The 20,919-nt window shown below is 45.9% G+C and overlaps 1 protein-coding gene across 2 annotated transcripts; it reads right to left on the bottom strand.

Moving 5' to 3' along the window:
- Positions 1–3,534: 3,534 nt before the first annotated feature.
- Positions 3,535–20,888, bottom strand: IL21R (interleukin 21 receptor). 2 transcript variants are annotated; one of them, XM_015877022.2, is made up of 9 exons: positions 15,845–20,888; positions 11,752–11,826; positions 10,167–10,272; positions 9,839–10,035; positions 9,119–9,270; positions 8,547–8,724; positions 8,024–8,120; positions 7,523–7,604; positions 3,535–4,912 (listed from the first exon to the last, which is right to left on the bottom strand). In XM_015877022.2, exons 2-9 carry the CDS (start codon positions 11,804–11,806, stop codon positions 4,016–4,018), a joined length of 1,764 nt encoding a protein of 587 aa, XP_015732508.1. In that variant the 5' UTR covers positions 11,807–11,826; positions 15,845–20,888; the 3' UTR covers positions 3,535–4,015. The 2 variants fall into 2 exon arrangements, with proteins under 2 accessions (XP_015732508.1, XP_015732507.1); XM_015877021.2 differs by lacking the exon at positions 15,845–20,888 and adding an exon at positions 14,695–15,657.
- Positions 20,889–20,919: the final 31 nt, after the last annotated feature.

Genomic DNA, 20,919 nt, shown 5'->3' with positions numbered 1-20,919 from the left:
TCTGTTTCAGTTATGATTTCTTCTTCTGTTGGTCAGTATGAAGATTTTTATCAGTTAAATAGCAAAGTGGATGCATATGGTCAATAGAAGAAGAGTTGTTCAGCTGTTATTGCCAATCCGTTTGCATTAACAGAAATCCATATATCAGAGTTTAGGCTCACTCTCACATTTGAGATCCGGTGCAACACAAAACAAAAAGATAGTTTTGCTTTTCAGAATGTATAGGGTAAAATAAAAGTACTGATAGATAGGGGGATTAACACAAGATGATGACAGCACGGTCTCACTGTTCTCTGGTCTAAGCAACTCAGTGGAGCAGAGCTGTCAGGAGAGACTCAAAAAATGAGGCTGAGGTAGCTCAAGAGAGAATTATAGGCACCAGCGTGTAAGCAATAGCACAGTATAAATTAATGTAGAGCTGATGAACTAATTGGAGCTGGAGGCTAATAACATGGAGTTGATTTCTTGATGTGGAAGTGAAAGTTTACAAGAGGAAAAGGTGAAGCTGCCAAGGACTGTGGAGATGTGGGCAAGAAGGTTATTTTTAACATGACAGAGACAGGGAGAAAAGCATAAAAGTGACAGAGAGAAAAATCCTGTAAGAAACCCTTTAAGAAAAAGCGTTGATACATGAACTACCCACAGAATAGCTAGATCTCTGAACATGTCCAACAGAAACATGTAAAGCACACGTAGCTCATTCACACTATCAGCCTGTGACTGTGTGAACTGATAGAGAATAAGAAAGTAGAAGGATTTCCCTGCCCAGCCTCAAATATCAAATCTTTTGCTGCCTTGACCTTTGGAGAGCCATTTTTCCATAACTCGGTGCACAGGAACAGCGATGAGCTGTTGGCTTTCACAGACTTGCATCCCATCAGCTGAGAGAAGTTCCTACTTAGGAGGGCTACCATAATAAAGTGATGCTGATACACATGCGAGTGTGTATATTTATATATATAAATACATGTATATACACACATAAATGTGCATACATGGAAAGAATATATTGTTGACTGCATAGTCCCAAACACTGCGGAAGGCTATTCTGGCTGAATTCATTTACATTCATCTTTTTCACTCAGAGAAGAGAGCCTATTATTATTTTTTCATCAAGATGATGCCTCTTTTCAGCACAGTCTAAGTCTGATTCAGTGTGATAGAGTGTGGTTTTGTGCTCAGCAGTCCAACAGAGCAGAAGTGCAAAGACCCTTCTGGTAGTTCGGTCATTCTAGGCTCATAGTACAAGAAACAATGTACAATTCCGCATTAACACAAACCAATTATTTTCTTTTACATCTTATATTTTATCTTAGTAGACGTATCCTATCATTATCTACTGGCATATGTAACACAGGAGTATGTTAAACCATCTTACCAGCTCAAAGGAAACTTCACTTTTCACTCCGCTTCTGTCCCTTGATAGTTCAGGGTGTGTGGTTTGATGATGATCAGGCAGTAGCAGCAGTGGTGTAATAAAGCAGAGCTTAATGTGCCTGATTCTAAAGATACTCTCAAGAACCAATGAAAAACTGCTCATATTATCAGATTGAATAGAAGTAGCTGCATCTGCAATTAGTCATTAGTGATGGATAATCTGAGGAATTTCTGTTAAGAGGTTAACATTTTAAAGGCCAAATAATTTGCTGAATATGAAAGTATCTTCTTGGAACACTTCTATAAAAAGTACCAACAAGAGAGCTCTCTGTAGGTGACCTAAATCCAGTTCCTTGCCCTGTCTGAATATGAGATGAGACCGCGTCCATTGGCCTCTGTGCAGCAGTGCTATCAGTACTGCCCAGCATCACAAGCAGCCGAACACCTGCAGCACTTCTGAGCTGCTTTGTCCTCTGCTTTTTCCCCAGCCTTTCCCTGCACTGAGCTCAGAGGGGCAATACTGGAGGCAGCAGAGACTAATGAGAATTGCAGCGCTTCCATCTACATCCCTGAAAACATAGGGAGCAGATATTTCTATAACACAGAAACATTGCAGTGTTACAGTCAAGATCTAGCATGCAACTATCTCCACATCCACAGTGCTGTGCCAAAAACTCTTTGGCCAACAGTTTAACTCTTACAGCTTGTTTTCGCACCCTTGCACCAGGTGCCATGCAAGCTCCTCTCTGCCTCCTTGAGTGACCAGAGGCAGTGGAGCAGCAAAACACCACCTTGTACCAGATGTGTGGCTACAGACTGTGTAGCAATGATAGAATTATCTTCTCCAGCAGCTTTGGAGTCAATGACGTTATCAGAAACGTGGAATGTGTAGAACTGAGGTGTTAAAGTGCCCAGAAAGATGGCTGAAATCCTCCTCCTCCCCCCAGCAGCCTTGGCCAGTTACCACGAGGTCACATTAGAAGAGCAAACAGCTGTATGATAAAGCTGTAGGAGACTTTCAGACAGACCATCAGCAATGCTTCTGTCCAGTACATATTCACACAGATGGTGTAAGCAGAGCTTGCAGGACACTGCGTGGCAGACATCTCACCAAGGGAGAGGAGCTGACTCGCTCCTCTGCTGCCTCGCTGAGGACATGCAGGGTACTTGCTGCACAGCCACAGAAGACTGCAAAAACAGAAGAAAGGATGGAAGGAACTGAACCCACTGATACCTTCACCTTGTACCCAGGAAGGCCAGAGCTGTGAGATATCTTGGGGCAGTAAAAACAGTACAGGCAAAGCAAGCTAATCCCTGTAGGCTCAACATGAATATGGCTGGCACCGCAGCTGCTGTAAGCAATCAAACGAGGGCTGTGGATGCATAGAAAAATCTCCCACAGCACACACCAGTGAAAGAAACAGCTTCTGTGTATTGAAATTCTGTGAGGGAAGAGTGTTTATTGGTATCACAGGAACAGATTGTTGCTGAATTGGAAATGTACCTCATTAATGACATGGTTTCTCTCACTGTACAATCAGCAGCCAAGCACTTCTTGGGCTAGTAGCACTGTGCCTACACAAGATGCAAAGTGTTTACATTCAATGTCAATACCACATTAACTTTTTAAGACAGTTATCCTAAACAAAACAGGCAGAGATGTGTGGGGAAAACAATCACGGATGCAGTGTAAATGCTGCTTTCATTGTGGGCTCTATGAACTAGCAGAGATCAGTGAAGCTCTGTTCTGCTGACCTGTGAGCTGCAGCACAACAAGGTCCAAGGCAGGAGACAGAGCTGCAGGCACATCCCGGTGGAACAACATTCCTGAAACTACTGCACAATTCTAATAGCTACTCAGTGCTGTATTTAATGTGCTTGGAAAATGATGTGTGGGATCAGTAGGAAGCCCAAGCAGAAGGAATTTCTCTGGAATTACATTTTGAAGATTTTTAGTTTATAGACTCTACCTGCAAAGGCAAGCCCCAACTACAGCTTGAGGTATGAGATGTCTCTTGGATATGCCATTCTCTGATGATGAGAATTGTTTTTGATTATACCCCATGGACAGGGATGGATATAATTCATACTTAATGCAAACTTTATGGCTGTGTTTATTGAGGAGAGTGATTGGAAAAGTAACAACGCTTGTTGTTAGGATAGGGTAAGGGAACTTTAATGTAACAAACATGCTTGCTATTAGATATGCTTCTAAGACTCCATGTACATTGAACTCGAGTCATGAGAGAATGCCAGGGAAAATCCTTTTGAAGTTCTGTACTATTTATAAGCTTACTTTCAAAAAAAAAACCAACAATCTATGTAAGGTAAGGAACAATTTTAAAGGTCCGGTTGCTTTTTCTTGTAAAAAATTAAAGTTTGTGGGTTGTTCTATAAGGGCTTGACCAAGAATTCTGGAATAAAATCTTAAAAAAATTAATCATGTCAGGTTTGATGCAAAATGAAGAATGATCGGCACTAGAAACAGGCCTATGTTTCTATGGACTTAGCCATTCTCATCTGCATGCAGTGCAGCTTGCACAAAGTAAACTTCAAATTTTCTTCTCAATTTGGCTGACACTTTGCTTCTGGCACAATATGGGAAAGGCCTCATACTCTGCAGAACAAAATCAAGTCCTCAGTTTGTCTGAGTCCCGCTGGCAGGGCTGTCAGCATGGCAGGAGATCCATTGCTTGACATAGCTCCGCGGAAAGTCCTCTCCTTCCTGCTCAAGGGGAACAGACCCACAGTTGGTCTGACTATTTTGCTCAAATTCACAGTCAACTGGACTCCCACAGTCTGAGTCCACAAAGCCACTGTCAATAGTGTCCAAATCTAGGCAGATCATGGGGTAACTGCCAACAGGTCTTGCATTGTGAGGGAAAAAGTCACAGGATCCTTCACTGTAGGACACACTTTCACCATCAGGGGAAGGTAGAGAAGCTGGATTTTCCAAATCCCACTGATTAGGATGCAAGCAAAGGGCTTCTAGGATGCTCCCCACCCCTCCTTCCAAAGCCCCTTCAACTTCCTGATGGCCTGGGGCACCTGTAGTCCTCAGGTGATCTGTGGACATAGAACCTGAGGCCAAAATTTTGTCCTGTGAGCTCAGGTCAGACAGATGCAAGGCACTGGATGGCCTTCTGTCTTCATCATCCATGTTAACCTTGGGGTAGCCATTTTCTCCAGTACTATCTTCATCACCATTATGCTTTTGTTCCCTGTACATGCGGTTACAGTTGCACTGGCAGTTACAAGGTGTAAATGCATCAGCCACTGTCACAGTATCAATGGACAAATGTCCGTAGGATCGGTCCTGAGTCACACTGCTGCTGTTCACACTTGACAGGAGGCTGTCTTGGACTGGGGCGGTCAGGCAAGGCTTGCAAGGCTGATCATTTTTCAGCTCCCTTATCTCCTCCTGTGAGGTGCAGTTGGAAGGACACATGCTGAAAACTTCCAGGGCTTCTGAAGGGACTATTTCCCATTCAAATAAATCAATGGTCATTTTCATATGGGACGTACCAACCCATTTCTGCATGAAAACACATACAGAGTATGAGAGAGAGGTTAGTATTGTCAGGTGTGAATTTCTACAAAAGCAACTGAAGATTTTATGCTTTCAGAGGCAAAATCAAACTGTTATATCAATGACTCCCCTAAAGTGGCAGGGTATGAGATGCAGTTACTACACAGAACAGGCAGTGCAGGAGAACTCGCTCACATAAACAAAATTAATCATCTCTGAGAGATTTGCATGGCTTTACAGCTTTCTTCATGCTGAAACAAACTAACAAAAACCAACCTAAACCAACCAAACAAGCTGTCACTGCCCATAGCAGCATTCTCAGTTCATCAGCCAGTGATGATCAATATACTGCATACTGTGCTTGCAGCACAGCTCTGCACCACTGTCACCTCTGCTGAAATGCACCACCAGCACCTCTCTGTGCCACAGCCACTGTTTGATCTCCATCAGTGTTCACCAAGTGTCCATGAACGTCAGTGGGCACCATTTTTTCCACACGGAGGAATTCAGTTCCATATTTTTTGCTTCATCCACACCTCCATGTCAGACTCCATTGTGTCCTCTGCCATCAGGGGTCAACATATTAAACGGGAGGCATTACTTTCAGAGCAGCCCTTGCATTAAGGTAGAGATCAGCTTGCGACACACTGACACCAAGTGTAGAAACTTCACTACTGCAGAAAGTACCGAATCTATTTCAACTTACTCTTAACCAAAGCTGCAAAGAGCATAACATTAAAGCTATGCACCCAGCAGGCTATTTGAGGGAACAGAAGGAAACACCCTCCTCAGAACTGAGCAGGCAGAATATTTCCTATGCCCTCCTGACACGCATTTGCACATTCCCACCCAACATGAACATACGAACCCACATACACTAAAGGATAAACAACGTTTATTCCTCTGCTTTCCCTTCTCTCTCCCCTGTCTTAACAGTTCTCTAATATTTTCACTTCTTCCTGTCCAACCCAGGACTGCTCTGTGCAGGCATTGCTACTGTCATTATTTACAGACGTTTCCTAAACACTTGTTCTGGTGCAGGCAGGATGCAGTTGAACAAGGCTTAGATTGATTGTTTTTCTGCTTGCTGATAATGATGACTCTGTTCACATATTAGCGAGGTCACCACATCCTCTCGACACTGTCTGCTTCTGCATCTCATGTGCTGCTTTATTCTGCAAATTTATTGACTTTCTCAGAACTGAGCTTTAGCAACACTGTAAGTGATGCTCATTCCTTCACAGCAGCACTGAATAAGCAGATTAGAAATGCAGTAGAATCACTCCCATCGAGCAGTGTGAAGCCACAAGATTCTCTGACAAGAGCATGGCTCTGGGCATGGCATGCTGGTTTCACTTCCACCTTGAACACTGTCCCTTGACTTTTAGGAATTCCTACACCTGGTCCTGGCTACTTTCCTGAGAACAACCAGTGTGATGTGCATCACAAGGAGATACGAACGCCCCTTGTGTGCAAATATGGGAAGCTGTGACAGGGCTGAAAGGGAAAGGCAGAAGGAAGAGAAACAATTGCTGTTGTCTTCAGCTTAAGTGGTGTCCATGCCATTTTAATTTGCCATTTAACCCAATGGCATACATCATCCAAACAGCAGTAAGAAAGGATATGATGATTGTTAGGGCCCTGTTGGCAACCTTCTACAGAGCGTCTAAGAAAAGCAGAAACAAAAAAGCGGACACTGAAATGTCTATGATCAGTGCTACCAACCATCAGGAACAAAAGGAACTCACTCAGAATGAGGCAGTGATCTCTGCAGTTCAGTGCCAGCACTTCCACAATTTTATGATGGCACTGGGGGTTGCTCTTCAGCTTAATGCAAAGTTTATGGATACTCAGAGCTTTTGAATCTTGACAACTGCAAACGCTGCAGGTTTTGCAAGATATTTTGTTAGGTGAGCAAGTCTGGCTGATGTTAAAAGGGAAGGTAATTAGTGAGGGCCAGGCAAAGCTGCCCACTTCACAAATATACTTCCTTATAGGGGAGGCAGCTGCACATACAGTGCTGTGACACAGCAGCTATTTGCCCACAGAGCTCCAGCCATCTTTCCAGGGTGATGGGTCTGTATGTTGTCTGCACAAGTGACTCTCCAGAGAGAACTACAAGGATTAATGTTGAGCCTGTGTGCAGAGGCTGGATTGGGAGATAAGGCCTACAGCAAAGCCTACAGTTCATGTCCTTGATGGCAGCATGTCCTGATATTGCCTTCAGAAATAGAAACTTCACAGTTCAAATATGAGCTCAGCTCACCCACTAATACAGCATCTACAATAGATGAGCAGCACAGTCATAAAGACAATCACAGCACAGAAAACACACTGGAGGGCTCCGATCCTTGTCTGTACCCATGCAGCTTTCCCTTGAGACATTCTTCCACTGTCCTAATGAGAATCCCTTGCCCAGGAAATAATCTGGGGCCTTTTAGTTTACTTTTGTCAGGCTGGATGTGGCTCTGGGCAGTCTGATCTGGTGGTTGGTGACCCTGCATATAACAGGGGAGGTTGAAACTAAATGATCACTGTGGTCCTTTTCAACCCAGGCCATTCTATGATTCTGTGATTCTATGATATGCTCCACTCACTTATGTAGTTCATATATACCTTGAAATCACCATTATACATCAGGTAAAGTGGTTTGAAAAAGGCAGATGGATCTGGGATGCAAGCAATCTTCTTCCACAAGCTGAAAAAAAAAAAAGAAAGATTTGGGGTTAAGCACACTGTCCCTCTGCAAGAGGGGAGAGGCCCCAGGCTTGCACTGAGTGACTTGCAAAGGGTCAAGTAAGCTGTGCCTGCTCTGATCTGAGCATCTCCAGAGCATGGACAGGACCAGGAAAACAGTTCAGGAGCCTGGAGGCCTCTGCTCAGTCCCTGTGCATAGTGTTCTCTTCCACCTCATCTGCTGAGAGGAATCAGAGCTGACAGAAAAGCAAAGCAGTCTTGCCAGTACACCAGCTGGAGACCATACCTTGCTGGCCTTCAAAAGGCCACAGCTGTATCTGTGCCTGAAGGCACAAGATGCAAAGAAGGCTGCCGGTGAACACCCCATTTTTAGCAGAACAAACAAGGGCATTTAAGACCAGTTTCCTCATGGGCTCTTACCTCTGTTGCTTGGCCAGAAAGGCTGTGATTGAGGCAGTGATCACCATGGCAATAACAAAGAACAGCATCCATCCCATGCCAGCTCTCTGTGTCACAGCTGGAGAAAGAGACAAGGTCATTGAGACTCACCTTGCACTTTGACCCCGGTCAATAAGCAGCAGAAAGAAGACCCTGAGATTTTACCCCAGACTTTCTCTTAGAGACTCTGAGCCTGTTACATGGGGACCAGCCCCTGTACACGAGATCAGGTATGAGTGAAGCTGTCAGAGAGGATTCAGCAGTTAAAGGAGCTGTGCATCACTGCTGCAGCCATGCCACAAGGCAGCTGGCAGCCAATGTGCTTGGGGCAGGACAGTTCCCTGCTCCTGAGCCCCATTCTCCTGCCAAGAGACTCATATTCAAATGACTGCCTTTACTAGACCACCTATCCAGCTTTTCTAATTACTTAGATTTCAGTATATTTCTGGTAGCATTCTCTGACATCAGACAGACTGGAAGGACAAGGAGAACTAACAGTACGTACCAGCAGGGCTGGTTTTCAGTGTCAGTGGGGAGCTCCATTCACTCCAAAATCCACAGTAGCCGCTGTCTTCTCGGGGTCTGGCTCTCACTTGGAATTCATACTCAGTGTTCCCCTGGAGTTCCCGTGGTGGGATCACCAGTGTTCGTTTGTCTTCATGGACAGATTTAATCTTCTGAGTCTGTGAATAATTACACATCAAGTAGTCAGTGCAGGAGAGACCGCTCCCACCTTAACCTCACTCAGAGCCTTGCAAAGGAATCCCCTCTACTGTCAAGTCGTTTCTGTGGGCTATGCTCTGACTGCTCAGCAGCTGCATGAGGCCCCAGGGGATTCTTCAAAGCAGAACAGTAGGAGAAGCAAATGATCTACCTCCCTTCCCCACATAATTTTGTACTTTTCTAACAGCTTCTGCTTCTCAGTTCTTTTTATAGTCTTGCTTGTTCTTAGTATAGGCAAGAAAAAGAGAAACTATTTAAAACCTCGAGAACCCTTCTTTCACATCAGTGCTTCTGTCCTACTAGGGCTGGTCCCCTCTTTGCTGGTGCTTGATGGTAAACCAACATCTCACTTACCTCCCAGGTGTCAGCCCTTCTTTTATAACGCAGCTGATATTCCAGCTCATCTTTCAAAAAGTAGAAAAGAGGGTTCTGATAGATGGTTTCCCAAGAAATATTGTAACCTTCTGTGAACACAGCAGTCAGATTGAACGGAGGCTGTGGTCTGACTGTGGGTGAAGACAGAACAGTGTCATTCTTCACAACATCACTGCAGATGTGAGAGATGGCCCAGCACAGTATGAGGAAGGCAGAGCATGGAGGGGCCAGAAGTGCCCTGGAGGGATGCACCCCTGCATGGCACAACCACCTTGCTGCCCAGGCAGCACTGTGACATCTGGCTCTCCGAATGCCTTCTGTTGCTGACCCTGCTGTCCATCTCCACAACTCATCACCTAAGGAACTAGGGAAAATAGCACAAAGGCAGCTAGCCCCTGGGAGATGAGGAAAGCAGAGTTCCTTGTTCTGTTCATCACACATGTGGTCTCCTTTAGTCATAGTCACTTGCACAGTTGGGCCACTCTCAGCTCAGCCACGAGCATGAGGTGTTCTGAAGTTTGCAACAGCAACAATAAGATCACAGTGTCCTGCCCAGAGGAGTGCACCCTGAGCACAGCTCCCCACCCTTGGGCTGTCTTGCTCACTTCTTGCCCAGACACTGTCCTGGCAAATCAAGGTAAGCAACATATATCAAGCAACATAAGTGATATATATCAAGCCCATCATTTTTGTACTCACTGTTTTCTTTCATATAAAAGCCTCTGGAAGTCACGTGCTGCCTGTCAGCTATCTTTGTGACATCCACCTGGACTTTGAAGTCTGCCATCAGTTCAGTCATGTCCACAGTGCACACGTATTCCGTGTGGCTGGTGTTCCTGGACAATTCCAGGAGACTGCAGGCTGCCACAGTGTTTTCTGGACTGACCCCATCAACCCTGAAACCATCAAAGAAAAAAAAAACCACCACCAAAGTAAATAGCCCACATCTATCACTTAATCTAGTCAGACTGATCTGTCACAGCAATAAAACAGACTGCAACAAAAACTGTGTTCTCTTAAGACTTACCATGTAGCAGTGATATTGTATGAACCGGCACCCAGGTCATTCCTCAGGAGGCAGGACAGGGTCTGCACATAGTCCACAAAACAAGTGAGGTTTTCATGACATATGGCTGCAGGTTTGGAAAGAGAAAACACAATACCAGGCTCAGAAAGCCTCCAGTCCTGGAGCACAAGAATGTTCCACCTTGAAAGAGAGGTGAGCTCCTGGCAGCCATCAGTGATAAAGAAAAACCTACTAGAAATGCTGTGGCAGCAGATGATGTACAGAAATACCAGAATGTGCCCAATGTGGGCTGAATTTTCAAACTTATCTCTGTCCTCTCACACAATCACAGCCTAAGATTCGTGGCTCTTGGCACATTAAAACTGGTAACTTAGTGATTCTTTCTTTACCATTCTCTCAGTTTACAATTTTCTACAGTTTGCTTTCTGCAGCATCAATGATTTTCATGTCCAGCTCCAGAGACTTGGAATAGACTTCATCAAATGTTGGCAAAACAATATTGCAACTTTCCCTTTATTGTTTTCATGAGTAATTCTGATGCTCAGGTGGCTGGTTTATTGATCACTTTAACTGAAATACTTCTGATGAGAACATGAGAGGCAATTAGAGAAGTTACACTGTGGTCATGGGGAAATTAGCATTCTTATAGTCACAAAACAGCATTTAAGCTTTTAACTGTTCTGCAGAAGCTCCTTTTACTCCTCAGCTCCTGAGATGTGCCATACAACACCCTTCCACTCTGAGCATGACACAGCCTATCTCAGCACTTGGATCTCCGTACAAGCCCTCCAGTGAAGCAGGAAGGTGACAGAAAAAGAAGCGTGGGGATTCTTGTAACAGCCTCTGTCTCCAAATGTGTCCATGTGCTTTATTGCACATCGCATTATTCAAATTATGTGGCTGTTATTTTCTTTCATTTTGACCTTTTCATCTCACTTTGACTTCAGAATTCTCTTCTGAAATATTCATTTCAATCTTAACTTTTCATTCTGTGTCCTCAGCACGCTGCCCCAAGCTCCCAGGGAACACATTTCTTGCTTTGGTCCCAAGCAAGATACATTTTCTTTCTTAGACAAACTTTGCTCTTCTAGAAAAAGAGAGTTGCTACCCCTGCTTTCTTTTTTAGAAAGGGCAACAATGAGCATTCTTCTATGCTATTGTGATATTGGTCAAAAAGCCTACTATTCCTTGGCAGTCTGCACACTTATCTCTGTGCAATAATTCGCTAATGAAATGAAGAAGGGGTCAAATTTTTACTGGTATTTAAATGTTAGATTAACCCAATCTACCAGAGGATGAATTCCATCCCTGGTAGCTTCTGAAACAAAGACCAAAGGATTTTACTTCTACCAGTAAGATCCAGTCTGGTCCAAAAAGAAGTTAGTACAGATAATTCTTTATGTTGCTCAAAATCCACAATACTGACTTTCCTGTAATTCCTTATCCCGTGGAACCCTCTCCACTACCACCTGTGTTGTGCTTATTGCCCTGTGGCACTCTTGTGCTGTGTACAGCCCTCAGAGCCTGCGTCAATGACCAGGAAGTCAAGCCTTGTGTACAGCCAGGAATATGTTTGTGAACTTACTGTGCTGGAATAAAAGGAAGAAGGAAATACTCTGGAGCCATAGTTTGTTCCTCATTTTGGTTCTGGCTGGATATTCTGAAAAGAAGCAGAAAAGCCACACAATGAAGAGTCCAGCTCATGTGTGTTGGGGGCTAAAGTGGAATTAATCTACCCTTCATTTACACGTCTAAAAGTGAAGTGCTTAATTTAGGCAAGGCATCTTAGCTCTCCTCCATTCATCTCTCCCATGGGCTAAGGGTTGGGGGTAAGGGACATAAGGCCATTGAACAGTTGAGTGACATTTTTGCTCTTTACCAGCAGCCAGTGCCCATAGCAAGCTGAAAAGAGACTACAGCCTCAGTTTATCCATGCAACAAGAACACACTTGGTTAAGTGCTAACCCATTTTTTCCTTCATTGACTTCCTGCAATTAGAAATGTCTTGCAACTAGAAGTGACATCTTTGTGGCTTAAACCTCTCTACGGTGGAACAGTCCAATAAAAGAGTCTGAATGTCACTGTGGGTCTGTATGGGTAGAACCTGTGAGAACTCGCTGATTTGGACTCTGTGTAGTTAAATAAGCATGAGACATCCAGCTAAGGGACTCCACAGAGGCAGATGGAGTGAAACAAAGAACAGTCTCCCATCAGTCACAGAAATAATAACGTATAGCACTCTTCAGGTGAAAAGAGCTTACAAGAAAGGAAGGTGTTCAGAGAAGAGGACAGAAAGATGTGTGTAACAAAATGAGGAAACAACACCGAATACAAATGACTGCAACACCTTTGGTTACTGACCCAGCAGGAGCCCCTCAGCTGGCTGCAAGCCACTCTTGCAAGCAGCAGAGCCCTGCAAAACCTGGCCCTGGTTTGCAACAAGGCACCTGTGAAAATGATGTGGATGAAATGAACACCCAGGTGCCCATCAGGGAGAACGCCAGCAGAGCCTCTCCCACTTGGGGAATATTCATGATGTTAAAAATTTCCAAGTTTACTCAATTACTGAAAGCAAAATAAATTTAGCAGCCAGCAAAAAGCCCCTGCAAACCCACGTGTGAGCTCTGAGACTCTCTCAAAGCACAGCACTGTCCAGATGAGATCAGCAGGGCTCACTCCGGAGCTGGCTGCAGCACCTCAGCTCTGCAGCAGGAGCAGTCGTGCTGCTGCTACCCTCGCTCCCATGCAGACACAGAAGAGAAGCTGCTCCAGCTCAGCAAGGAGCCTGGGCAAGAGACAACCCTTGCCCACTATAAGCAGCAGGGCAGAAGCTCTTACAGAGAAAATTTGGAGAACTGGGATAACTGTTGTCATTACCACCAACCAGTCCCTGATTACTAAGGCACAGCCTACTACTGAACAACACCTGTGCTCACATTTACCCTTCCCCAGCTCTTCTCTACACTCCTCCTCTGAGAAAGGCACCCCTCATCACACCATCTGAAGCACACTCACCTAATCGCCCCATAAGAACAGTCCCCTGGAGATGGGAACCCTCCTCACACTGCTGCATCTGCTTGCAATGTCTTATCACAAGCTCTGTTCCTTGCAGCACATTTAATAAGAGCTGTACCAAATGAGTGGGCCATTGAAGCCTAGGTGTCACTGGGCCCAGAACAAGGCTGTGCCACCTCAGGCCTTCACGTCCTCTCCCTGTGTGCAGCCCAGCACTGGCTCAGGGGCTGCAGTGATCCCTCAGAGCTGTGCCCTGCCACACAAGCCCAACCTCAGTGCCACAGCTCTGCCACATGCTACAACCTTGGTCTCCCTGCAAGCAGTAGCAGGCTGCTTGCTGCCTCTTCTTCAGCCAAAGCAGGAAGGGTTGGACTCCCAAAGAGCTCTGTGAACTCACTGCTTGTTTCAGAATTCAACTAGCAGTGCCCTGAGTGCTTTGCAGCCACTGCCATCGTTCTGCTTTCCTTCATGCTGCTAGCAGACACAAAGCAATGAGGAAGCCTTTATTGCTTACTGGACTCTTGTTTCTTCCTTATTTCCTTTCTACTCAGAGAACAGGAAAGATCGAACATGATAAAATCAAAGCAACAAACCCAAGTAGTTTTATAGCAAAATCAGATGCTGTTATTACACGCCCGAGAAAGGTTATTGTAAAACAAAGCAATTTAGAAGGAAGATTTCTGGATAAGAGCACAGGAGCAGAGCAAGGGCAGCTCCCTGCTTGTGTGATGGTTCACTCCTGAGCAGAGGCAGGAACTTACTCCTTGCTTGGAAGCTACTTCCAACCCCTCGTAATAATCATAGCATCACAGAAAAGCTTAGGTCAGAGAGGACATTATAGATCAGCCAGTTCCAACCCCCTGCCATGGGCAGGGTTGCCACCCATTAGATCAGGCAGCCCAGGGCCCCATCCAACCTGGCTGTTCTTAATAAAAGGTGATTAGTCATTCATCTACATGCGCACCTATAAATGACTCTGCAATGCTTTAAAATACACCATTGAAAAGGGGATGGGACCAGTACACAGACAGTTCAGATTATTTTGCCAAAGATCTGGGGGTACTGTACTATGAGCTGCCAAAGATGGGTATAACGTAAGCTCATAATTTGAAACGCGTCCAGGAACTCTTGTAAGAAAAATCCTAATTAAAATTAAGCTTACATGAAATAAGAAAGCAATAATTCTGATATTTCCAAGCATGAGAAAACAAACGCTCCAGTTACAACCCAGTACAAAGAGTAGAAGGTCTGTGGAAGTCTCTCAGGCCACCAGCTAGATACAAAAGCAAGCTTTCTCCTTGAAAACTTCATTAGCAACATACACAGCTACCTAATCACAATGCCCAAAGCAACAGGGAGGCATCAGGCTCCTCTGGCTGCCCAGTACAAGGCAACATGAATGACATGGGGCACAAGGGCCATGTCAGCAATAGGAAAGATTTACAATGAAGTCACAGATATCAAGCAGGAGCAAACTGGCAGCAGGGAAAATGGATGGGAACACGGACATTACCTTGCCTTGTCCTTTCAGCTATCCATGCCAACCCTCCAATTCTCCCCTGGCCGGACTGGCCTGGCTAAATGGTTACTTGGACTGCAGACACTGCATGTGGGAGATGGAGAGCAGGTGGCTCTCCTCAGTACTAAGTGAGAGTAGCACCCTGTGTGTGCACCAGGAGCTGTGCTGTATTGGAATACACAGCAATAGGCGGCGGTTGACGTCATCACTGTATCAGTATTACTGACAGAAGGATGTGGTGAGCACAGAGGAGGCAATGAATTCAGGTCCAGACTCCCACACAAGATTTATTACTGTATTGCTCCTTTATCTTACTTTTATGTGAGAAAAAGGTGGGAGAGCAGATAAAGCAAACTCCTGGGGCTTAGATCTAAAAGGTCACCTAGGTTGCTTAGTAGGGTTGATAGAATGAGTGGCTTGCAGTAGGGAGGCACTGATGTCAAGTCATTAAGTGGTTAAGTCTAACTAAATGGTTCAGTATGGACCACATCTGACAGCTCAGGGCCACTTTACTCTGCTACCACCTGTCTGCAAAATGGCCTCTGGGACCAGGAGGCAGCAGCAGTCATCAGACTGCAGGCAGGGAGGTGCTCTGGCTGCTGTCACCCCCAACCTTGGATGGCTCCAAGATACAGACCAAGCATAATGATTCTAAAAACACTTCTGGTGACATTTAAGAGAGAGACAATCATGTATTACCATAAGGAATGAGTCAACAGTGACAGGAGAACAGCTGAGAACTTTGACTGTGTTCTACTGGAGGGAAAAGCAATAGAAAAAAAAACCACCTCAAAGCTCAGGAAATGGGTTAAAATATGAATGAGCCTGGCAGAAAGCGGAGGTGTTAGTCAGCAAAGCGGCAGGCTGAAAAACAACAGAGTCCCACAGCTGGAACCTGCGAGCTCACACAGGATGCTGCACAAAGAAAGGAGCGCATCGCTTTTAGTGTGGGGAATGCTGAGTGCCACCCACACAGACCCCCACAACGCTGCCCTCCTCGCTCCCTCTTTCCTTTCCCAATTATCTCTTTACAGCTGCCAGCAGTGGGCTCAGCCTCTCATTTTCATCTCAGTCTGACCCCATTCTGCATGAAGGCTGAAGCAGGAGATGTTGCTCTGGCTCCTGCCAGAGGAAAAGGACTTACCTTCACAGAGTTGTGACCGTGTATCTTGCTCACACGGAGGGGAGCACTCACAGCCTCGTATCTTCTTCTCTGAGGAAATCACCAGATTTACACTGGTAAACAGAAACAGGAATGACTGTGCCTGTCAACTCACCCTGACCATCTGGAACAGAAACCTACAGCTCTGCTCAGATCCATCACCCTCATCTAAACCACGCAGAATGTGCCCAGAGCCCTCTCCTCGGTTGCTTTGCTGTGCTGGAACCTGCTGGCAGACATTCAGCCTGCAAGGAATAGTGATTCCTCTGATGGAGCCTCCATACCACCCTCCAAGGAATAGTGATTCCTCTGATGGAGCCTCCACACCACCCTCCTCAGAAGGCTTGGGCCCTTTTGGAAACCTACAGGTCTCTCCCTCCAGAAGTGTCCATCACATCCATTTAGTGCCAACATCCATCAGTGCATCCTCTCTGCTTCCAGAGATGCACAAAGCTCAGAGCAGTGCTGCTGGCACATGGCTTTTTATGGCATAAGCTTCACCTCACCCACTCTGCCTTGCCACAAGTTTTTACAGCGGGCCTTCCACTTCCTGAGCTGGGTGCAGCAACCAAGTGTACCTTGCACAGCTTTTGGCATCTCTAATAGGTTTGCAAACACACCAGCTGCTTTCAACCTGTTTGTGTAGAAGCACTTTCAGAGCTAATGGCTCACCCTGCGTGCTGCCTCGGTGTGCAAGCAGTGAGCTGCAGATGGCTGCACAGCAGTGCACAGACTCCAACAGCACTGCCAGCTCACCCCAAAACCTATAGAACACACTGTTCTGGTGCAGCTGGCAGCAGCATACAGCTAGGGAGAAAACATGGGGATGCAGGATGGACAGTCTATGAGCAGTAATAAACTAAGTAATTAACAACACTGGAAATAAACACGGCCTTCATGGAAATAGACTGTTCTGGAGTAACCAGTGTTTCCAAAAGTCAAATTACATTTTTGTACAGAAAAGCTATAGGGCTTACTGGAACCTTCCTGCAGTCATCCGTATTGCTTGAAGCTGTAGCTTGCTATGGAGCTGTAAGGCGACAGAAGGCAGCACACATCTTACCTGAGATACTGGTAGATTTTTTACATTGCTCAGCAAGAAGAGGAGCCTGAATGTTGCTGTAGGGACTGGGGAATTCCATGTTCCATAGCAGCTTTGGCTGTGGTATGGTTGTTGATCAAACAAGGATGCTGCTCACATCCCCTGGGTGCTGTTCTGGGGTCAAGGAAGAGTAACTTTGCACAGCCCAGTTTCCACAGTGCTTATCCTGTCGCTGTGCATTTGCAGAAGTTGGAAAGCGACATCCTAGGAGTTGAAGCAAGGGCAGATAGCATGTAAATCAGAAACAAAAAGGACAGCAGGTGACTGCAATGGCCCTTCTCTCAGGGGAACTCAGCTGGAGGCTTTAAGACAAGTAATAAGAATAGCGGGGGCAGTCTGACCAGAAGTGGGAAGAAATGCTGTTGCTTCAGAACAGCAGCATCTGGTGCAAAGGCCCATCACAGCTCAGAATGGGGACGTAATGCTGAACTATGGATCCAAGTTCCTGCCCCTGGGGAAGAAACAAGTCGCAAGTTCTGTTAATTCCCTTGTGCTACAGCATGGAGCTCCCTGAGCCCCTCTGCCAGGCAGCTGGGGAGCAGCTCATTGCTGCATGTAACCTTCATGTCCAGAGCCTGTCAGGTACAAGCACTGGTTAGTGAACACAGCACACCTTAAGCCTGCCAAAGACATCTCCCTAGCACCTCTGTGGACTGCTCACTATGCCAGGAGTGTTCATTTGAGGGCAAACCACAGCCAGCAGAGAGCTGGCTTTCACAGCAGCTGTGGATAGTGCTAAAACAAGGAGGGGTTGATTAACAAGGAGGGGTTGATTAAGACTCAGAGCCAGGTGTGGAAATTCTACTCCCCCCACCCCCCATCAGCCCCCTCAGAAGGCAGTCCAATGCTTCCTCACCCTGTTACAATTTTTGCTGCTGTGTGGGTGGTTTACTGCAAGTGAAACCAGTAGTGGCTGAGCTGGGGAGGAGCAGCCAACCCCAGTCTGTTCTGCTTGTGTCAAATTCCCCTACGTCTAAGGGCTGGGGAAACAGCAGCAAGTAGGAAAGTCCCAGCAATATTAGTCACAACCTCAGTTACCTCCAACCACACTGCTCCAAGTGCACTGCTCTTATATAGCAGTGGACAAACACAGATAGGACCACGGGAACAGCTGATCCACCACTGAACTGGGCAAAGAGCTCCTGACCTGTCACACACCACGGAACGGGGGAAGTCTAACATCACCACGCAGCTAAATGTACCGCAGCAATCAGTTCCATGCACTGCAGTCAACTCTCTTTTATCTTAAAGTCTTGCTGGTGAGGTGGAATAAAGGTGTGTGGAAATTCTGTGCTGTAGAAAGCCATAGAAAGGACCGGACAGAAATAGGACAGCACAAGCGAGAAACAGCAGAAACAGCAGAGAAATAAATTTCCTCTCCCTGCTGCATCCTCAGCTCATCTGAGAACAAAGCATTGAGAGACCTGCATGGACAACAGCACTGCAGCTGAGAACTCCACCAGCTCATTGGCCTCATTCCTCTGCCAGCAAAGCGGTGCTGAGCTGGGGCTTTGCTCCTGACCCTGCCACCACAGCTGGAATGGAGCCTTGAAGGCCATGTGCTGTGGCTGCAAGTCATGAAAATCTGACAGCACGGGATGGCTGCCTCAGTCATAGCAAGGGGAAAAGAGATAAAATGCCAGATAATGTGATCATAATGCATCACCATGTGGAAGACTGGGGCAGAGCTTGTACTCAGTCTACAGAGGTGGGGAAGCAATCTGAGTGCGTATGTACACACACACACGCATTGCATGGGCACAGTGCCCCGAGAATTAGCCCAAACTACCTATTATGTGTGAAAGCATCTGCACATAAATTCACAAACACTGGAAGAAAGCACCTCAGTCTGCAAACAAACTGCAAAAGTCATGCTAAGGAGTTTCCTACAGAAAAGGCACAGTTAGGAGAAAGCAAACCATCCTTTCAGTCTCTATCCACTAAGGGGTCCTGTCATACAGTAATTTCACAGCCAGAGGTGAGGTGAGAAAGCAGGGTAGGGCAAGTCACAAACCCCTTATTTGGTTCTCTCAGCTTTGGCCACATTGCTGCCAGAAAGCGACACCTAACAACACTTGTTTTTCTCTGATAATGTTTATAGCTTATGATGGATAAGCACTTACATGTTCTTGTACTCTGCTTGAACAACAGTTTCCATAGCAGGAAGATGCCACAAGCTCTTACAAAAGCTCACAACATGCCCCCGCCCTGGGTTAACTGGTTTCACAGCTCTGTTTAACCCCACAACCCGTACTTCTCTCACTCCCCCTCTTGGGGTTACTGTGTCACTTCAGCGACAAAACTCTTGGCTGATAGGAATTCAAATGCAACCGCTCAGTTCAGGTGCTTATTTCTAAGATGCTAAAAAGCGTTCAGAAGGAAGGAAAAAAACAAACCCACGTGGCATTCTCTGCAGAGGAAAAATGGTTTATCACAAGTTCCTCCTGAACTGTGAATACAGCTGCTGTTCTCAGGAAACCATTTCATCCACTCAGGAGAGTCAGGTTGCTAACTCTGCATATGCAAACAGGTAAGGATGACATGGAGGTGGAACAATTGTGAGTTAGTAATGAACAGCTAAAAGTCAGCACGAGCATCCATTTGCACTTCAGTCAAACAAAACAAAGTGAGGCAGAATGCAAACACACTTAACTGCAAAAGGCAGCTCTCTGCCCTGGTAGAAGCAATCTGCTACTTAAAAGGCCATGGTTGAAGGGTCTCAATTTTTAAGGTTTGAAACTCCTCTCCCTCCCAAACACAGCTCAGCCCCCAGGAGGTGTGGTTCAGGCCCATACACATACTGGAAGTCCTAAAAGTCAGAACTCTCACACCCCCTCAGCAGATCTTAATCTTAAGCCTCAAACTTGTCATTTGAAACGTAGTCACGGCCCAGCAGCCTATAGCAATAGCTCTAGATTGCAGAAGTGGAGGAAGTGGGAGATGGAATACTGAGATCACACTTGAGTCACACACGTACTGTGCCCTCCCATAGCACAGGGGGTGGGCAGGCTGGCTGAAAGTAGCCCTGATGTTTAAACACCAGTCCTGGGCTCTGCCAAGGCAGGAGAACAGGGCTCCTCCTTCCCAAAGAGATGCAGTTTGATTTTACCAGAGAAATTCTGAAAGGAGGGCTAATGTAGAACACTCAAGAACACAACATCTCCCAGTGGAAACGAGCAGACAGGAGCGTGCAGCTGTGTTGGGGAAAATATAAATATATAAAGTGAGAATGAAGCTGGGGCTCAGCAGAGGAACTGCTGCTGCAAACAGCCTTCCAAGCCTGGCATGAGCAGAACTCTCTTGGCTGCTCCAGCCACATGCAGGCATCCCTGCATCCCCCAAGAGCATGGGTAAGAGCAGGGGCAGAAGGGGAATAAGGCAGCACTGACAGCACCATACCTCCCTTCACACCCTGCAGTTCTACTGCAGTGAATAATCCATTCTGGGTAGCTGCAATAACTGGAGGGTTTTGCTTAAAGATTTGTTAGGATTTAGGGAAGTGAGTCAGCTTAATCAGGAGACAAACTGTGGCCTTCGTGCACGTTCCTTTCGCAAAGCCTCTTCACCTTTGTGCCCTGCAGCCTTCCCACTTCAGCACTGCCTGCCACCACAGAGAGCATTTCCGAGGATTCAATCTACACAGAAGTACAATTTATCCTCATATTTTCAATTAGAAAAAAATATTACCATATTCATCAGCACTTCAGTTGGCTGCACCACATGTGTTCATCACCATGTACAAATACGGACACTTCACTCTGAGCCTCCTTTCTGGGCTTAGATACCACTGTTCACTGCTGTCAGATTGATGAGTAAACACCCCTGCTGCTGAGCCAGCCTGGAATCTGAAGAGTAGCTGGACACAAATCTTACAAAACATGGTACAAATCAAGGAATGATCCATGAACTTACACAGACTGACCACAAACCAGTACACTTTTAAATAAAACAATTT

Source organism: Coturnix japonica, chromosome 14, assembly GCF_001577835.2.
Source record: "Coturnix japonica isolate 7356 chromosome 14, Coturnix japonica 2.1, whole genome shotgun sequence".
NCBI classification, from domain to species: domain Eukaryota; kingdom Metazoa; phylum Chordata; class Aves; order Galliformes; family Phasianidae; genus Coturnix; species Coturnix japonica.
The sequence above is the reverse complement of the archived record's forward strand: the minus strand, read 5'-3'. Positions and strand labels throughout refer to the sequence as shown.

Excerpts from the sequence above, each read along its gene's own strand:
- IL21R (XM_015877022.2), bottom strand. The coding sequence starts at position 11,806 with ATGAGGAACAAACTATGGCTCCAGAGTATTTCCTTCTTCCTTTTATTC. Across the intron at positions 8,121-8,546 it reads ACTGAAAACCAGCCCTGCTG|CTGTGACACAGAGAGCTGGC; the intron begins GTACGTACTGTT and ends CTCTTTCTCCAG. Across the intron at positions 4,913-7,522 it reads TGTATAATGGTGATTTCAAG|AAATGGGTTGGTACGTCCCA; the intron begins GTATATATGAAC and ends GTTTTCATGCAG.